This window comes from Oryctolagus cuniculus, chromosome 8, assembly GCF_051225735.1.
Source record: "Oryctolagus cuniculus isolate XC-2025 breed Fujian yellow rabbit chromosome 8, ASM5122573v1, whole genome shotgun sequence".
NCBI classification, from domain to species: Eukaryota; Metazoa; Chordata; class Mammalia; order Lagomorpha; family Leporidae; genus Oryctolagus; species Oryctolagus cuniculus.
The window spans coordinates 68,733,046-68,753,938 of record NC_142874.1 but is presented as its reverse complement, the minus strand read 5'-3'; the positions used below and the strand labels follow the sequence as shown (position 1 = coordinate 68,753,938).

General features: G+C 36.7%; 1 protein-coding gene across 1 annotated transcript in view; it reads left to right on the top strand.

Annotated features, from left to right (window-relative positions):
* The window catches only part of FAT4 (FAT atypical cadherin 4), a 172,255-nt gene that overhangs the window by 112,923 nt on the left and 38,439 nt on the right, over window positions 1–20,893 (top strand). Inside the window, exons 7-8 of the mRNA XM_051820332.3 lie at window positions 11,980–12,160; window positions 18,549–18,799. Coding sequence (XP_051676292.1) covers window positions 11,980–12,160; window positions 18,549–18,799 — 432 coding nt within the window. The remainder of the gene's footprint in view (window positions 1–11,979; window positions 12,161–18,548; window positions 18,800–20,893) is intronic.

Here is a 20,893-nt window from a genome sequence, read left to right as displayed (position 1 = left end):
TGTGTGACCTGAGACTCTGCATAAGGGCAGGAAGACCTGAAGAAAATAGTTAAGCCCGAGTGCATTGACAACAGATTTAACCAAGAGCAAAGTCATGGAAAAACATGATAGGCGAAAGGCAGATGAGCTCCGAGGAGCAAAGGAGGGGAACTGGCTCGGCCAGTCTCTCAGATCCTCGCCTTGTGCTCTGTCCTTGAGATAAATGCCCCTTTCTTGGGTGTTGGAGAGGGTCCCTCCCACATGAAGGTCTTCTGAAGCAGAGAGATCACAGCTCTCAGCACAGGCTGTTGGTCAGATTCCTTCAAGTTGCAACACTGTACCAACATGCCACATTCTGGGGGGCAGCATGTTCTGAATCCTGCCAGGTATTAATTGGTTACATATGTTACACAGTTAGTTGTTGAGCCTCCTGAATTTGGTGGGATTGGAGGTGTAGGAAGCTGGGAAAAGAGTCTTGTCAAAAATAGGATTCCTTATTATTGGCCTGCACAAGCTGGAGTTGGGAAAAGTAAAGATTTTAGGGCAGAACAATCAGAATTATCTTTTGGACGTGTTACAGGTGAGATATTATGAGATATTTGTGGAGATGTCAAGAGGAAAATTATATATAAAGTTTTAGTTCTCTAGAAAAAATTCAAGTAGAGATACAACTTGAAAACTCCTGAACATTTAGATGATATTTGCTGTGTGCTCAGCGCATGCTTCTAAGTACCAGGGTCTGTATTATGTCATCTCACACCAGCTATGTAAATTAGATAGTACTATTTACATTTTATACATTTACAAGGAAAAACAAAACTGAGTATTAGAAAAGTTAAACACCCTGACTGACATCTCACGCAGTCTGATCAGGGGACCATTTCTTAGCCATGACTTACTGCTTCCCTTGTACCAGCTTAACTACCATATTGTATTTCATATGAACTATGTTTCTAAAAATTTCCTCTGTTTGAACTGTTTCTGTTTATATTAAAAATGGCAATGGTTTAAGAAGACCAAAAAACTTATGGATCTCCATCATTAGTCTATAAAGTAAGAATGCTCATAAACCAGAAATCATGGGAATAATTTCCTCATAAAATCAAGAAATGTGTATTTAAGGCATTTATAAAATACAAATGGCAAAATGAATGTTAGGTAGTATACTGTGATTATAAAATATATACCATACATACATACGTAATCGGCAATGCAATCAGCTGGGCATTGTGTGTGGCTGTATTTAATTTAGAAGCAGGAGATTGATCTGCACACAAATTAAATATGCTATCCTTCATTTATTCATAGTGTGTTATACTAAAGAGATATACAGATATCTGGCTATAGATTCACCAAAAATGTTCAGTTATGAAGTATCTATGTGTCAGCATAATTAATAGATGTACAGGGAAAATTTCAGTTTGTTAGCATTCCTAATTAAGAACATTTATCATCCAACTGAAAGAGGGAATAATTTCATTCCTATGCAGGGGTTGGGAATTGCTTTTTAATGGAGGGGAAACATGATGCTTTAGCAGAAGTTAATGCTAAAAGCTAAAGGACTAATCACCATGCTTTATTTTCATGGTAAGTATATGATGACATTTTGAATTAATACTGTGTGCAACGTTTAGTTGAAAGAGGTTGCTGCATTACAAATGGCTCAATAATCAAAAGGAAAGATAAAATTATGTTAAGTGACATTTTGTATTTGAAGAGAATTGTTTTTTAATTATTCTAGAAATATTGCATTTTGTTACTATTTGTGAAAAATATTTCAGGACACTAGCCATGATAAACATTTTTAATAATGAATATTACTAGAAAAATTTAATAAGACACCAATTATTTCATAAATCAAAGATGCTAGAATTACCTTCAGTTACCAGAAATTATTTGCATTTGACTTACCTACTTGTATATATCTGTTTAAGATCTTATATGTGTATTTCTGATAGAGTATCTGTTCCAGATGGGAATTTTGTTTCCAAGGTTGATAATTTCTTGTTTTATTTCCTTTTATTTCTAATACAATTTTTGTACCATATTGGTTAGTGACATAAGTATTATTATAAATTACCTATTTGCCTAATTTTGTTTTAATAAGTTAACTTTTAATAAGAAAAATCTTCCTACATAGAATTTCATTTGTGTGTTCATAAGATAAAAATACAAAAATAAGTTTATAAAATTTTATTGAATGAGAATTGTCATTATGATGCAGATAATTACGTTTTGTAAAATAATTTCTATTATTTATTTACTTCATTAAAGCTATGAACCACAGTACACAAATCTGGAACATTTCCAACTTGGAGATTGCAAGATGTTTTCAATATTAAAGAAAAGCTTACAAAAACTAGAAGATAAACATACTCATTATGCAATAGAAAGTAACAATTTCATTATGAAGATCTTTTTTTCCTTTTAAGAACCTTGTAATATGATCTTGTTGAAATGTAGTCATTTTATAGCCAGTTTTGAGGACTATTTTATAAATATCTAATTTGATATTTTCAGTAAGGAGGAGGAGGTAGGTTGAGTGTAGAAGGTGTGGGTAACCTCTACTGTTTCAGAGTTCAAATCTCTGATAGGAGGTTTAGGATTTTTTTTTCTTTTAGTGCTCTCTCCGTAGTAATGTCTTATAATGAATTTTTGAAAGGATAAGGTAGTAAGTTAATATTATTTCAAAATTTTGGTAGAATAGACATATAAAACTTGTGTTTTAGCCATTTTAAGTGTACAATTCAGTAATAATCAGCACATTCACATTGTTCTGCACCCTATTCAGTGTCATTTTCCTAAAACTACTAAATAATTTTTTAGTGTTCCTTATTGCCTCTATTTAGCATATTTTTATAGTAAGGAATTAATAGTGTTTTGATAAAGATTCCTATGGAAAAATGAAAAACAAAAGCAAGTGAAACTTCAGTGTGTGTATCTGTTTGTATGTGTGTGTGTATATATATGTATATATAAATTTATGCCAATATGTTTATACAAGTATGTAGCAATAATAAATTATTTTGTAAGATAGAATATTTTAATATTCAAAGCTATTAGTCATGTGTAAATGTTTCATATTTATTGCTTTTTATATTTTTGGATTCAAACAAAGCTAACCACATATTCTTCGATATTATTAAGGATGACTGAATTTCAATACATTTTTCATGGATGGCTTACTGATTGTGAAACAAATAGTTTTACCTCATGGTAATAAAAGAAGCTACTACTTTATTATAACAAACACTCCATAAGGGCATCCATTCACCAAAGATTTGATGTCAGGAGTGAAATCTGCTTTGTTGCAAAGCTACAGATTTCAGTTAAGCAGATTCTATTTCTGCTGCATACTTTTTATCTTTCAGGAAAGTTGTTTAATTTGCAGGAGCTCACATTAAAAATGTGAACTGCCTGAAATTTGAAGACATACTCATTCACGAAGCATCCAATAAAGCACTTGATTGCCTGAAACATTTTCTTTTGAATATCTTATTTTAAATTTTTAAGCTTTATTTTGGTATATTTTGGTTATTAAACTTCTAGTCTTAAAGGCAATATTATTTTAAACATTTATAAATAAAATAAAATATAACTCATAAGGCTTGAGGCTAACCAAGGTGCAATGAACAATTGCAGGATTAAGCTGTAGACAGTCTTTCTGTGTGCTGTGCTTTGATTGTTGCACACTTAAAAAATGCTGTTCAAAATAAGATATATATTTTCATATTTACTCTAAAAATTTTAAAAGTTCTTAGCAATTTATTCTTGTTTGTTTTATATATATATATGCATGTGTGTTTGTATGAACATATACACACATATACAAATGTACAAGTATGTATATATAAAATGCATATAGTTTTACAAGTTGAAATTTTAGATTCCTTTTATCTTCACCCTATTCTTTGTGCTTGGACTTTTGACTTCTAATTGTGATTCTGAGTTCTAATTCAAATGTCCAATGCACCCTCCTAACCTCAACAATTACAAATTTCTGAGACTTTGACCTTTAGTTCATTTGTATCTTCTAGCCCTTTCATTTGCTCACTATCCTCTACCAGCAGCCTGTGTCGTTATATCCTGCCTTGTCTTTCTGATCGCATCTGGTTCTCATAAATCAATCCCAGATGAAACTGAATAATCTTGCCCTATTATGCCACTACCTATATAATTCATCATTATCAGATCCATTCAAGCTAAACATTGGCCTCTGTATTCTTAATCTTCTCATGGGATTCAGGATTAATTGGGACCTTCTGTTTATAAGTAGTACACTATCTCCGAAACATTGACCTTTGTCTGCAGTCTTATTCTCCCAGCTCAGCCTTAGTCCAAGACCAACATTCCTAGATTGTGTATTACTAAAAGTTTTCAATTCCTGGAAGTTTCTGCCATGTACTCACTACAGCGATTTCAAATATATAAAATAAAGGAAAGTTAATATGGATTGAAGAAAAGACCTAATATTATACATCATGGGTTTATACAGAAATCTAGTTTAATGGAATTATTACTCTGTTCACTTAGCTTGCATTAATAGAGGATATGGCAGCAGTTTTTTGCTAATAATAATATAAAGCACAACATCTGCAAAAAGAGTGGCATGATTTTATCTAAGTCTATAAACTGAAAATATTTTTTCTTGGTTTACATTGTCCTTTATGGCTGACTGTGAAGTAACTGGTCAAAATCTTTGCACTTTAAAGGCTTCATTTTAGAAAATTAAAAAACACTTCATGGAGTTTATATATTAAATGGGTAAGATGGATATTAAGTCCAGAAATCTGGTTATCAAATATGAGTTTAATATGTGTTTATAAGTGCACATAATTCTGTTTTTAATATTTTATTTATTTATTTTAGAGGCAAAGTTACCGACAGAGAGAGGGAGAGACAGAGAGAAAGGTCTTCCAACCACTGGTTTACTCCCCCAAAGGCCACCATAGCCAGAGCTGGGCTGATCTGAACCCAGGAGCCAGGAGCTTCCTTCAGGCCTCCAGTGAGGGTGCAGAAGCCCAGGAAGTTCTGTTGTGGGCTAAATTAGGCCAAAATTTGTATTTTGGGCTCTTGCTTTTTACTTAGAGAAGAATTCTAAGCACAGGCCCAAGCAAGACATGCAGCATGGTAAGGTTCAGAATTTGTTTAGGGAGTAAGAAGAATACACAGGAACAGGAGGCCTTTATTTAGGGAGAGTGCACCAAGAAGGGTAAATGGAGAACTCCATACCAGTCATTTCCAGGGATCCACCAGGAGAGAGGGAGCAGACCAGAGGCTGCAAGCGAGAGGGCAAGGGGGTGAGAGAGCAGGCAGGCAAGAGAGAAAGTGGGCCCAGTGCTCTCCAGGCCTCTTATTCACTTCCAAAAGGGGAGTGGTTACACAGTCTGATTGGCAGGTGAGTGGATACAAGTGAGATTACGTGGGGGAAAAGGGATGTGGCCTCCAGCTAATCTATCTCTCTGACCAGTCCCACATCACTTGGGCTATCTTACACTGTTTTCCCAGGCCATAATCAAAGAGCTGGATCTGAGGAGCATCTGGGACATGAGCTGGAGCCCAAATGGGATACTGGTGCTGCAGGTGGAGGCTTAGCCTACTATGCCACAGCACTGGCCCCTGCTTTTGGTTTTTGACATGTTTATGTTGAGCTTCTTTGATAACTCAAGAGGAGACAATAAATAGGTACTTAGATGTATTAGCCTGAATTCAGCAGAAAGATCTCAATTGGCTAAAGTAATAGTAAACATTGAGGAACATTTTACATGGAATAGATCCATGAGAAGATTGGGGCAGGAGTATTTGGGCATTTGGTCTAGGGATTAAATCACTGTTTGCGACCACACACCCTTAATCGGAGTTCCAGGGGTTAAGCACAGCTCTGCTTTGGATCCAGCTTTCTGATTGCACCCTGGGAGGCAGAAGGTGATGACTCAAATTCCTGCCACACACTGGAGAGAACTGTGTTGGATTCTGGCTCCTGGCTTTGGCTTGTCCTGGCCAAGCCCCAGCTCTTGTGAGCATTTGGGGAGTGAACCAAAGAATGACAATTGTCTCTCTGACTTTCAAAGAAGTAAAATAAATTTTAAATAATAATATTGGGAAATAGGAATATAAACACCTTAGCTGACTTCTTTACATAGTTAAAAGAAAAGTGTTAAGTTTTGAGTAGGATTCAATGCTGCAAATCATGTAGATGCTAAAACCCCAAAATCTTATGTTAACATTTAGGGATTAATGTTAATGATTGATGGAATAAGGGAAGAGACTTGATCTAATTATGGCATCTTGAGATGAGCTAGCTGGAAGTCTTTATTTAAGTCCTTGGATTGGAAGTGTACCCTCAGAAGGTAGTTCTCATGAGAGACTTGGTAATATAAGCAGAGGGTGCCTCCTGCATCTCTCTCTATCTGCTTCATGGTTTGCCATGTGATCCGTACTCTGCAGATACGGTTGTCAGCTGCCATCAAACTCTAGACTAATGGAGCCACCTCTTGGACGGTCAACTCCAAACCGTGAACTCAAATAAACCTTTTTTCCTTCTTATGTGGCTCTTTTCAGGTATTCTAAATTATCAAAAAAGCTAATACATAAGGGTTAAAAAAAGAAAAACACAGAAATGCAACAACAACAAAAAAACACATGGTTTCATCATTCAGTTAGCACGTGAGGAAGTGGTGGGATGTGTAATGGCCATGGCCTAGGAGACTTGTGTCCCTCAGTCTAGCCAAAATGCAGTAGAACTTTGAGCCTTCCCCCTTTGAGATCAGTGGGTGTCCTCACACTTCTCCCTTGATAGCATTTTTCTGTGTAAAGCTGAGAGGCGGTGACTTCTGGAGCTAAGATTCTCTATGCACAAGTAAAAAGGTTGTGCGGGGTAAAGTGTTTAGCCCTATTGTGAAGAATAAAAATAAAAAACACTGGAGTAGAATGTAAACTGGGGATTTAATTACAATGCAGTGAAAGACTTAGAAACGTAGATCAAAGGTTTTGTACTGTTTTCCTTGAAAAATTAACCAAGAAATTACAGAGACCTATGTGTACATTGCCTGGGGCAGTGAGAAAGTTGAGCCTGTTGCCGAGATTTGCCTCGCTTTCTATTCTTAAGGTGGGAAAAGCAGAGGACTCTGAGTGCTTGTGAAGTGAGTTGGGGCACAGATGACAAGGAGAGAAGAGGGTACTCTCTGGGAAAGGTTCTTGGTTTGAGAGGAGTCCCCTATAGATGAAGCATCATCTATGAGACCACTTCATAAGCTGGCTTGCCTGTTGTTACTGGGGTGTTTTGGGCATCATCTGGAATAATAAGATATTCTGTAGCATGAAGACAGTGAGGTTGAGCTTGCTCTAAGTCTTCCTGCGTAAACATTTTTTTCTGTTTGTTTATTAACTCAGAAGACGATTCTGCAATAATATGTAGCTCACAGACAAAGAAAGAAATCACATGTTCCTGACCAAATGAGTTAGTCATCATTTTATGTGGTTTTCCATATGTGTGTTGCCAAGACACTTCTGAATACCAGTGATAAAGCCTTTGGTTGGCTGTTATTGGGTATCTCCAAAATATTTAAGCATTGTGAATTAGAGAAGCAATGTGCATATCAGAGGCATTTAGATCTTTTTTTCTGTATTTCCTTTTCAAGATATATTTATTTTTTGAGAGGCAGAGCTACAGAGAGGAAGAGGCAGACAGACATAGAGAGAGGTCTTCCATCCCCTGGTTCACTTTTCAAAGTTCTTCAATGGCCAGAACTGGGCCAATCCAAAGCCAGGAGCCAGGAGCTTCTTCCAAGTCTCCCAAGAAGGTGAAGGGGCCCAAGGACTTGGGCCATCTTCTACTGCTTTTCCAGGTCATAGCTGAGAGCTGGATCAAAAATGGAACAGCTGGGGCATGAGCCAGCACCAATATGGGATGCCAGCACTGCAGAAGGCAGCACTGCTAGCTATGCCACAGTGCTGGCCCAATTCAGATCTTCTTAAAAGCCCACCATGAATTTTAAAATTTCATTTAAATGTGCCTATCAATTTTTGAAAGCCAAACAACTCATGCATTTATACTGTAAAGGAATCAGTAAGACAAATTAGTTTCAAAATGTTTCCCTCAATGATATCATAAGATTGAGTTGAAAGCGTTTGAGGAGTAAAAAATTCTAAGAGCTATAAACCAGAAATCTATAAACTGAATATAGACCTTGTGTGTGTCAGTTTTCCACTTTGTGTCTAAAACAAGTATAGAATCAGTAATAGGGGCCAGCACTGTGGTACAGCAGGGTAAGCCACAGCCTGCAGCTCTGGCATCCTGTATGGGCACCAGTTCAGGTCCCAGCTGCTCAGCTCCCTGCTAATGCACCTGAGAAAGCAGCAGAAGATGGCCCAAGTGCTTGGGTCCCTGCACTCATGTGGGAGACCTGAATAAGCTTCTGACTTCTAGATTCAGCTTGGCCCAGCCCTGGATGTTGCCACCGTTTGGAGGGTGAACTAGCAGACAGAAGATATCTCTCTCTCTCCCTCTCTCTCTCTCTGTAACACTACCTTTCAAATAAATAAATGAATCTTTTATTAAAAAAATCAGTAATAAAACAGCCGTATATAATACATTTGAACAACCTGCTCAGTGTTATCCCAAATACATTATATTCCTTCACAAACTCTTTGAGGGGGGGTAGATTCTATTGTTATTTTCATTTTACAGATGGAAGCTGAGTTTCAAGTGAGTAGAGTGAAAGATCAATAAAAGAGATTGAAGAGTCTTGTGTCTCCTCTCATCTTTTGCCTCTGTAACCATACTTGTTTTTCAGTTCATCATATGTACCCTCTCCCACGTACCACAGTCTCTTTTACCCATTCTCATGCAGATACTCTCCAGCTAATTTTCATTCATATGACACCAGTGGAAGGACTGTTAACATTATTCAGATTACTATCTTCTTCTTCCTTAATTTGCATATAATTAAACACTCGTTCAAGAAATTTAGACCCAACATTCAATATCAGCAATACTCCCCAAAATATTTACATTAGCTTTAACAATTCAGTTGTGAGAAATTTAACATCTGTGCCAATATTATTGTTTCCAAATGCTCCACAAACTTAACCTGACAAATAATGACAGTTCCTCTTGCTTGGACCTGTTGTCTCCTAGGCTCAGTGTCACTGCTGCTTGTTGTGAGTGCCAGAGCATCAGAGCAAACTACACCCTTCCAGCTGCTGGCAGTACCTAGAAGCTGCTGTTTGCCAGGACGAATGCTCCAGATCTATGCCACACAGATAGCAGCTACTTAACCTTTCTGAACTTCATTTCATTCATATAAAAACAATAGAGATGACATTGGTATTATGAGTATATAAGATTATTTATCTAAACTTCTTAAACCAATGTTTGCAGACATAATTATCCATAAATATTTGTTATTGTTGATATTAAATTGTTGCATGAGATTTTTTAAAATTCTATTTTGATGTGCTTTTTCAGTGTTTTTAATACTTCCCTATTTATGCTGGCATGTGTGTGAAATATTTGTGACATAAGATTACTATTGTTTACACTAAGCAACTGTTGAAAAAGTGAATGTACTTATTTTAAAAGATTTATTTATTTATTTGAAAGTCAGAGTTACACAGAGAGGGAATGAGAAACAGAGAGAGAGAAAGAGTTCTTCCATCCAATGGTTCACTCCCCTATTGACCGCAATGGCCAGAGCTGCGCCAATCTGAAGCCAGGAGCCAGGAAATTCTTCCAGGTCTCCCACACCGGTGCAGAGGCCCAAGGACTTGGGCCATCTTCCACTGTTTTCCCAGGCCACAGCAGAGAGCTGGATTGGAAGTTGAGCAGCCGGGTCTCAAACTGGCACCCACATGGGATGCTGGCACTGCAGGCAGAGGCTTTACCTGCTACACCCAGCGTCTGCCCCGTGTATGTAGTTTTTTAAAAGTATGATTTATTCATATAGCCAATGGAACAAAGGCTTTTTTTCCTTTGAATGTAAAAATCAAACACTTGATAGGGATGATTTTAGCACTCATGATTTTTTAAATATTTTAATATACAACAAATGCATAATGTAAAAAGTTCTTACTGACAAAGATATATAAGAGACAACAATTATGATATGCAGTCTAACTTTAATTGCACAGGTTTCTAGGAGTTCATTCTTCCTTATGGGTCCCAGCTCAACTAGTACTATACATTTTTTTTTTTTTTTCATCTAGCACAGTATTTGGGCTTTCTGTATGGGACACAATAATAACACATCACCAAAACTACTGCATTCCATAATCTTCTATCCTGTTGAGTTAAATTTCTATACATCTGAGAATAAAAGCTAATTTATAACAGGCTACCAGTAACTGTAAATTAAGAACATAGAAAGGGGATGATGCTGTGGTGCAGTAGGTTTAAGCCCTGGCCCAAAGCACTGGCATCCCATATGGACTCTGGTTCTAGTTCCAGCTGTTCCTCTTCCGATTCAGCTCTCTCCTATGGCCTGGGATAGCAATAGGACATGACCTGGGATAGCAATAGAACATGGCCCAAGTCCTTGGGCCCCTGCACCTGCATGAAAGACCCGGAAGAAGCTCCTGGCTCCTGGCTTCAGATCCTCGCAACTCTGGACACTGCAGCCATCTGGGGAGTGGACCAATGGATGGAAGACCTCTCTCTCCATCTTTACTTCTCTCTGTAACTGTCTTTAAAATAAATAAAATAAATCTTAAAAAAACATAGAAAAAGCTTGAATATGGATATAAGACATATCAGCAAATCGTAAGATTATTGGAAGAAATTGTAGTGAAAGTCTGTGAATCCCAAAACTATTTTATGATTATAAGGGTAATCCATAAGCAATTTACAGATTGTGAAGAAATGAATGAATGGCTGTATTTCCAGAACAGAGTGGCAACAATAAGTAGCATTTAAACTTCATATAACTTTATTGAAAGAAAGAATTTTATCAGAAGAAAAATAATATCCTAATTAGATAAGGAGTGTATCTAGGCCTTTATTTTATTTTAGATAAATGCAGCTCAATAAATATTCATTTTTCTATTTAAAATAAAGCTTGAAAATGGTTTTGAAATACAACCAAAGGAACATGATTTGCCTTTTAGTTATGGGGGCAACCCACAGAATTCTAACCAACTATGCCATCTGATCTCCAACAGAAAATGATTCTGCTAACTGTGTGTTGTACTGATGGTGTACTCCAACTTTTTGTTAAATGTTTAAAATAGGCACTATGAAAAATTACACATGGATTTCAAAATTTGGAGCACAAAACAGACTAGTCTCTTAGTTACATTTTTCCATGAACTTTTTCAAGTACACTCCTTTGCTGATAAGAGAACTGAAGCAGGAAATAAAAATAACTTCACATTTAATTGAATATTAAATAGATATAACAAAAATTCTATATCAGCTCATCAACATAAATTTATTTCCAGAAACTGAAAGGATTATAGTTTTCAGATATGACTTGAAGGTTTTCTTTTCTAAGAACAAATATTTATTGAAATAGAAAAACAGATCTTTGTACTTCGGCGACTCAAGTTGGAATTTTTGGCTGTAACAGTGGTAGTCACAGCTAAAAATACAGTTAAGAGCAGTGCCTTGTTAATTGGCCAGCTATTCCATGCCTGTGGGGATTCTCCAAATCTGGTTTGTTCCATTTTAATGTAAGCTTAGAGAAATCACCAGCATTGCTTTTTTGTGGAATTTAAATTATATTATTGTGTCTGCATTGTTGAACCAGCACCTTTAAAAAAGAATGAAAGTATGTGACATACTGCTTTTGTGCAGAATCACTAGGAAAGAGTTACAATTCTAGGTCATAAATGGAACTTTTTTCTTATAATTAAAGATCAATCACTTTTTCTTATGTATTCAGAAATTCTGACAACATATTTTTCAAGTTCTCTTCAATAATTCTGTCTGTAGCTAATTGTTTTATTTTATCTTCTGTTTTCATCAGTTTTGAACATTAAGACCTGAATTTCTTGTCTTTACAGGATTCCCTCCCTTGACTGGAACTGGCACAATCAATGTCATAGTAGATGATGTCAATGACAATGTCCCTACTTTTGCAAGTAAAATGTATTTCACAACAATTCCTGAAGATGCCCCAACTGGAACAGACGTTTTGCTGGTGAATGCCTCAGATGCTGATGCTTCAACAAATGCAGTTGTTAGGTCAGTGAATTTGCCTCTGTGAACTTTGTCTTCTAAGGAAACATTAGTCTTTGGACTAAATGAATTTAATGTTCAATTTCATTGGAAATTTCATATTAACATGTGGTTCTATTCTATTCTGCATAATTATTGCTAAATAACCAGTTATGCTTAAAATGAAGTTTTAAACAATAATAATTTTATCATTTCAAAATTGTGTTTATACTTTAAATTTTTATTGTATCATGATTTTGTAATTCAAGGATACAATGGGTAGTCGTTCTGTGTCATATGATTGACTGTTGTCACTTAGCATTGTTTACCTGGTGACTGGTGATCTGTAGGGCAGCTTCACATGCCTGGCACCCTGGCAAGGATGATTGGAAAGTCAGGCTCAGCTGAGCCCCTAAGGCATTCATATAGTCTTAGGAATTCTCCAAGAGGTTCTTTGGCAGAAAAGTTGAACGTTTTACATGGTTGGCCTTGGGCTCCACGAGCGTTGGGTTAAATCTCCGAGGGCTTTTAAAGATCAGGCTCAGAGGCAGCATAGCATCACTTCCTCAATGCTCTATTGGCCAAAGTGGCCATAGCCAGCCCAGATTCACTGAGCGGAAATACATACCACCTCTTATGGGAGGACTGTCAAAGAATTTTGGCCATTTTTCACCCACTACTAGTTCCAATAGAACTACTTACTTTTTTTAGCTTAAAAAATTATTTTACTTTACTTAAACCCTCTTAAAAATGCAATGTGGTAGCTTTTACCAACAGGATTTAAAGACAATTAAATTGTGAATAGTTAGTTGATCTAGCTTGTCCCCTTTGTCCATGCCCCGCTTCTATGGTATAAGAAATGAAGATTTCTAAGTTTTCTACAAAAAACTCAAAAGACATAAATATTTTTGAACATCTCCAACCCCCCACACACATCATGGTGTTACATAAATTAGAAGGGGTTTGACGACTCCAGAAGTATCAGTCAAGGATAACACGTGTATTGATCTGATGATTTGATTAGTATTTATTTTATCATTTCTTTCTAACAAAAATCCTTTTGAGAAACTGCTTTAATTGGTTTCTTTCTGCTGGCAGAGATGAATGAGTCAATGTAGGAGCCTCAGAAATAGTTCTCATTTAATAAATACTTAGTGATTTGCTGATAGGAATAAAAGTGATGAACAAGAGTTCTGCTGTCTTTGGACCTGCATTCTTTTTGAGGTACACAATTAAATACACAACAGAGTATTTCCTATGTAGATAAAACCTTGAAAAAAACTCTGCCTGTCAAAAGAAAAAAATGAGACAATATAATAATAGAGTAACAAGGAGGGTTTTTAGATTTGACTGGTTTTTTTTGAGTGGTATCAACAGTCTATTTGTGCTGCTGTAACAAGATGCCCAAATCTGGGTAATTTGTAAATCACATAGATTTATGGTTTGCATTTATGGAGGCTGGTAAAATCAAGATCAAATCACTTCCATGTTTGGCTTTGGGTCCAGAGAGGACTAATCTCTGTTTCCAAGTTGGTGCCTTGTTGCTGTACTCTTTTGAGGGAATTAACACCACACACTCACATGGCTGAAAAGAGCAAACCCAGTCCTCCAAATAGTTTCATAAGGGTCTTAATCTCATCCAATGATTTGAGTTAATAAGCTTCTAAAGACCTCATCTGCTAATGCTGTCACCTTGGTGATTATTTCAACCCATTAGCGAGGGCACATTCAATTCTGATAGCAGTAGGGTCTCAAAGGAGGTGCCCCTTAAGCTGAAGTACAGGTCAATAGCATGGAAGTAAGCATGGTGTTTTTATCTGATCTCACCTAATTTGGTTTCTGAATTGGACCTTCTTTCCCTAGAAAGTCATTAAACATTCTCCACAGAATTTTTTTCGTTCAGTTCTCTCCTTTCTTTATCTTTGTATGTTTATGGAGGGAGAGAGGGAAGAATAAGAGAGGGAGAAAGTGAAGAAAAACAGAGAGGGAGAGAGAGTGAGTGATAGCGAATTTGTTGACTGAAGCCACTCATTTTTAATATATATACATATATATGATAATATAACATAATACTAATATAACATTGTGCTATATGGACCATCAATTCTGAGTGTATCCCAGAGCCTCCTTATAGTTATAATTCTCTGGTGGACCTACTCTACCTAGAGGTTCTGTTGACATCATAAACACAGTATATGGGAAATTTCTAAGCTCTTCTGTTTCTCATCTTGGTTTTCTACTTTCTCTTTAATAATGGTACCTTGCTTTCTTCATCCACACCTTGTGGCTGAGTGTCTTCTTTTCCTCCTACACTCAATCATTGGGCAGATTCTCATGTTTCTTCTTTTCTGACCACTCTGGCACCCATTCTGTTCAATGCACTGCTCCTGCCAAGATCCAAGTTCAGTCCATAATTATGTCATGCCTAGACTATTATAATAAAAATTAACTTACTTCCCTGCCTCTGGTTTCTAATCCCTGCAATCCATATGCTACACTATACTGTATGACTATATATTCTTTACTTTATACCACACACTTTGTTAAATTCTAAGGAGTCAGTCACTCTAGATCTTGTAAGGAGGAAAGTGCAATCCAGGAGGTAATTGTGTAGTTTATAATTATAGTTCTTTTTAACAAGTACAGTTTAAGGATAGAATGGGAGGATGTGCAAAGAATGGTCAATTCTCCATGAGAACATCAGTAGAATCATCAAGTAATTAATGATCTTTTAAATCTTTTTAATTGAGAATTGTTTTAAATTCACAGAAAAAGAATTGAGAAGTAGTATAAACAGTTTCCGTATCCCCAAGACCCAGCTTCCTTTATTAAAGTAATTAGAATTTTAGAAAGATAGAGAAGTGATTTATGGACGAGTAAAGGGATGAAAGCCATTGTAGGCAAAGACAAATAGGTTCAAAGACAAGGAGCATAGCTTTAGAGAAACAAAGCCTGTCAAGAAGGTTAGAGTGAATTGGGGGTGGACTTTGTACACCATATGAAAGAATTCTAAGTTTCCTTCTGCATCTAATGGGAGAAACAGTGGACGGTTTTAACACTGGGCTACCACATTACAGGTATACACTTCATGACAATTCCTCTCTTGGGGTGGTAGAAAGTAGTCTGGAAGAAGCAAAGCCTGAGTTGGTGCCTGATGGTAAATGGCAGTAACATGAGCCAGTTTGAGCATTCTTTGTCTTCACTTCAGTAACATTCTCTTCCTTAAAACCTCTCAACTTCCAGTTTGCCTGTGGATGGCATAACGCCATCCCAGTCACTCTATAAATGGCCCCAGTGTCTTCCCAAGTGTATTCTACACAAAGCCCCAACATATAGCCAACATTTCAGCCTCACCAGATCATTTTCTTCTCCTGTGAAACAGATCTGTTCTTCCCCAAGCCTTAAGGCTTTGTTCCAATCATACTATTGCCTAGACCAGGGCTCAGCAAAATGCCACCTGCAAGCCAACTTTACCTAGTGCCGGCTTTTGTACATAAAGTGTTCCTGGAACACAGCCATGCCCACTCATGTACATGTTGTTGATGACTGCTTTTGCACTGGAATGGCAGTGTTCCAACAGAGTTCTTGTGCTCCCCCCCCCCAACACTGACAATATTTGCTACCTGGTCCTTTACAGAAACAGTTTGCCAACTACTGGCCCAGAATACTGTTTTCTCCTTCTTGCAACACCATTGTAAGGCTGCTAGTTCCTTTAAAACTTATCTAAAATTTGGCCTTCTCTGAGGAAGGCTTATTTTAAACATTCTTGTCAAAAATGTTCTGTCTTCTAAATACCTAGAATAGAACCTCTTAACAGTGTCACAGCACTTTAACCTATTGCCCTGTTTTATATTTACATTTCTCCATAAATTTCTTCCATTTAGAATGTAGACTTGAAACCAGGGTTTGTTTTTTTAACCCATTTGTCATATCTCTTTTTCATACATCTATTTATTTCACTATCTAAATATATAGTTACATTAAGATAGATTGTATACCATACATTATTACATTATGATTATTTATGTCCCCATGTTCTAAGCAAACCTAGCCTTTGTAGTGCTTATCATGTATCAATCACAATATAAACTGCTTTTCACACAAAATTACATTTAATACTGAAAACCACCAAGTGAAAGGCGAAGAAAGCAAGCTTAGAAAGGTTAGGACATTTTATGAATCTGAGTGCTGCTAGTGAGCAGAAACTTCATATTCAGGTGAATTGTGTTCCACAGTCCAGTCTCTAAGCCGTTACTGTATTATTGTATTCTTGCAGCATGTAGCAAAGTGCTTCACTTTCCTAGTTTATCTCAGAAAGAGGCAATAGTGGTCAAAATAATCAAATGGGAATATTTTAGATTTCAAATGATTGATTCAGAGTTCAGATAATAATGTTTTATGCAAATAATTTGAAATAGTTTATTATTCTTTAATCAGAAAATTTTTTAACATGTTTGTTGATTTGCTTTGAACTAAATAACTATGAACCGATTCTGCATTGACTCACCCTGAGCAAACACAGCATTACCTGCCTCAATACAGCCAAATTTCACCTTATCCATATTGTAGTACAATGGGAAAAGGACCTATTGAAGATACAAGGGCAGAAACTCAAACTCTAGATCCTCCATTTACAGATTATGTGTTTCTTTGTGCAACTATTTTAATGGCCCTTAAATTCAGATTCCTCACCTATAAAAATCCAATACTAAGCCAAACTGTTTTAGAATTTAAATTAATATATTTATAAATTTCCTAGTAGTATGTTTAGTACACATTAAGGAGTCATCAAAACACTGGAAATCTTAAAAAAAAAAAAAAACTCAGCTGAGTAACTGTTAAGAACATAGTACAAGACAAAACCTATAAAGGCCAGAATCCTTTTTTTTAAAGATTTATTTATTTATTTGAAAATCAGAGTTATACAGAGAGAGGAGAGGCAGAGAGAAAATGAGAGAGAGAGAGAGAGAGAGAGGTCTTACATCCGATGACTCACTCCCCAGTTGGCTGCAATGGCCAGAGCTGTGCCTATCTGAATCCAGGAGCCAGAAGCTTCTTCTGGTTCTTCTACAGGGGTGCAGGGGCCCAAGGACTTGGACCATCTTCTATTGCTATCTCAGGCCATAGCAGAGAGTTGGATTGGAAGAGGAGCAGCTGGGACTAGAATTTGCGCCCATATGGGATGCCGGCGCTGCAGGCCAGGGCTTTAACTCACTGTGCCACAGCACCGGCCCCAAGGCCAGAATCTTAAGAAGGCATTGCAACCATTTGAGGAGTGAACCAGCAGATGGAAGACCTCTTTCTCCCTCTCTGTCTCTCCCTCGTTCTTTCTCTTTAACTCTGTCCTTCAAATAAGTGAGATAATTATTTAAAAGATTGCCTGCTTAATGGTTTATTGTTTAGTAGGATGAAATTGCCGAAATGTTTAAGCTGGTAATGTAACAGGAAGAATGCACAGCCCATTGGCTGCAGTGTAGTATTTTTTCCCTGCAGTTTACATTAGACACATCCTGTTGCTATGTTTACATGGACACCAACCAAACTATAGAAGAGTAGTTAACTCCAACAGGATGTATCTTTTGGGGGGATAATGATGAAAGCTTTTAAAGATGTCTGTCTCCTTACTACCATTCAACTTTTTGGACCCAGCCATTTTCTGAACCTTCAGGCTGAAATATTTCTTTCCAAAATGATCTCTGGGACTTTGGCTCAGATAGAAAATCAGAGATTTATGCAGATAGGTAGGTTTACTCTTCTGAAAGAAGAGAAGCTATTCTCAGTGGAAACTCTTGCCTGCTAACCAATCTGGTTAGCATCAAAATATCCATGAAGATGTCATACTTGCCCTGACAAAAAGTAACATAACCATATGAGGACTGACAAACGAGAGAATTAGTAACTAGGAATGCCCCAGTGTAAATAATCAGTTCATGAGTTGTTCTGGATAGCCCATATATGTCAAATACAGTGTTTTATCTTTAGAGAATAAAGAAAGTTTTCAACTGATCTTTTCTAGTTTTTTATAGTATACAAGAGCAAAATAATTCTAACTTCAGTTAAAAGTCAATCATTTGTGATGCTGACTGCTAACCACAGTGTAAGAGCAAGGCCCTCATTTATGTTTTCAGGTTCATTTATTTAAGTCACAATGGTCTGCTGGGTTTATTTAGAGGGGTTGCATGATTTGAGAGTCCTAAAATACTTCTGGAGACTTGCTAGAGGCCACCAGGTACCTCGCAATGAAGACTGTTAGTGGAATGGTCCCAACATTTTAAAAATACTTATCTTCTAGTCATATTCTTTCATTGTTATGCAGAATTATTTGCCATGTTTTTCTTTACATTTCAGCCTTAGTAAATAAATGCCACAGTACTAAAACTGAAAGAAATATATCTATCTCTGCTCTCTGCTTTAGTTATAGCATCATTGGTGGAAACTCTCAATTTACCATCAACCCGTCCACGGGACAAATCATCACCAGTGCATTGCTTGACAGGGAGACAAAAGATAATTATACTTTAGTGGTGGTCTCCAGTGATGCCGGATCTCCAGAGCCTCTTTCCAGTTCCACCAGTGTGCTCGTCACTGTGACTGATGTCAATGACAATCCACCCAGATTTCAACATCACCCATATGTCACACACATCCCATCTCCAACTCTTCCAGGTAATCAAACCAACTCTTGAAGCCTGTTGTATATCAGATCTTTCTTTCAATATATTATGCAATTTTTTTAAAAAAATCTCTGATCTAGCGTAACATTGCAAGTCCTATAAAATTCAGATTGTTTTGCTAATGAAATTGAAAGAACTTTGAATCCTGACTCTATTCCTAGTCAGTTGTGTATTTAATTTCATAACTTACATCTTTCCTATTAAAATTCTTACTGTTGTTATATATTGCACATACTTGAAATACGTATCTCTTCATAGTCAAAGAAACCTCTCCTCTGTGGTATAATTGGTATGTAATTTCCCTGAGAGAAGGGATATTTTCTCTATTTTTTGTGCCATATCCCAATACCTGAAACATTATATAGGAGGTAATAGGCATTAAAATATATTTGTTGATAGAAAATGAGTGTTTAATCCTTCACCAGTAGATTTCCAGAATTATTTTATTAATGAATAATTCTAATTAGTTTATTTTATGCTAGTTTTGGTGGATGAATTTTATTAGAAAGCTTATGGAGCTATTTATGGTCCCCTTTCAGAATGACAATATGCATTTATCTTTCTGCATCTCCTTTATTTTTTTTCCAGTTTTTTTATTTAATAAATGTGAATTTACAAAGTGCAGCTTTTGTACTATTGTGGCTCCCCCCACCTCCCTCCCTCCCGCGGCCCTCCCCTCTCCCACTCCCTCTCCCATCCCGCCCTTCATCGAGTTTCATTTTCAATCACCTTCATATACAGAAGATCAACTTAGTATACACTAAGCAAGGATTTCAACAGGCTGCACTCACACAACCACACAAGGTATAGGGTATTGTTCGACTAGTGGTGTTGTCTTTAAGTTTCATAGTAAAACACATTAAGGACAGAGATCCTACGTGGGGAGCATGTACCCAGTGACTCCCATTGTTGATTTAACAATTAGCACTCTTATTTATGACGTCAGCAATCACCCGAGACTCTTGCTATGAGCTGTCTAGGCTATGGAAACCCCTTGAGTTCACCAACTCTGGACTTGTCTAGTCAAGGCCGTATCACAGTGGAGGTTCCTTCCTCCCTTCAGAGAAAGGCGCCTCCCTCCTTGATGGCCTGTTCCTTCTGCTGGGCTCTTGTTCACCAGGATCTTTCATTTAGATTATTTTTTTGCCACCGTGTCATGGCTTTCCATCTGCATCTCCTTTAAATTCATATCATTGATTAATACCATTAGCTTCTTTGATTGGATTGATACCATTAGCTTATTTGCAGAAAATGGCATAGTCCTCTGGGGACTGTTCTGATCTTCTGTGATTTGTAATTTTTAGATGAATATTCAAACAGAAAACACACACAAATGTGGCTCATAATTAATTTAATCTTCCTTGCTTGAAAATCTTTTTAATTAGAAGAAAGGAATAAGTGGGCCTGGTATTTCTATTCTCAGAAATCTGTGATCTGCTGGTAACCGAGAATGTCTCATTGATACCAATTAAGGGCATAAAATCCCTGAATGTACACACTAACATTCTATCAAAAAGAAATGTAAATATCAAAGTCATCAATCCTTGCTGAAGATCTTTAGCTGAAATGGGCTGACGGGCGTGATTCTAATTGCATCCAGTGTGAAGTGGTGCAGTGCAGCATCTCTTGTGCAAAATGAGGTGTGCTTAAGCATCTTTTCCTCATTAGACTTATTAGAATTAATCAGAATCATTGTCATTTCAAAATAAAAGACTTTTCACTTTCATCACATTCTCTTCCATAGGAGTAAGGGTGCATGTTTGGGAAGAGTTTCTGAATGAGTATACTGAAAATGTGTCCTTATGGCACTTTTTCTGCATATTTCTCCTACAATCTGTTCCATTGGCACTCATTTCAAGCACTAATTTTTGGAATCCAAATAAAGTTCATTATCCCTCAGTTCTTATTTGTTACTACTTTATGATTATCTACATTTATTTCTGCATGTTTATAGATACATACATCATCTACATGTGATAATAAAGGAAGTTTGCTATGAAATTGTAGATATAAGTAATCAGCAGTATTTTTGAACATAATTTTTGTTGATGTGATTCTATACACTAATTGAAAGGTATTTTATAAC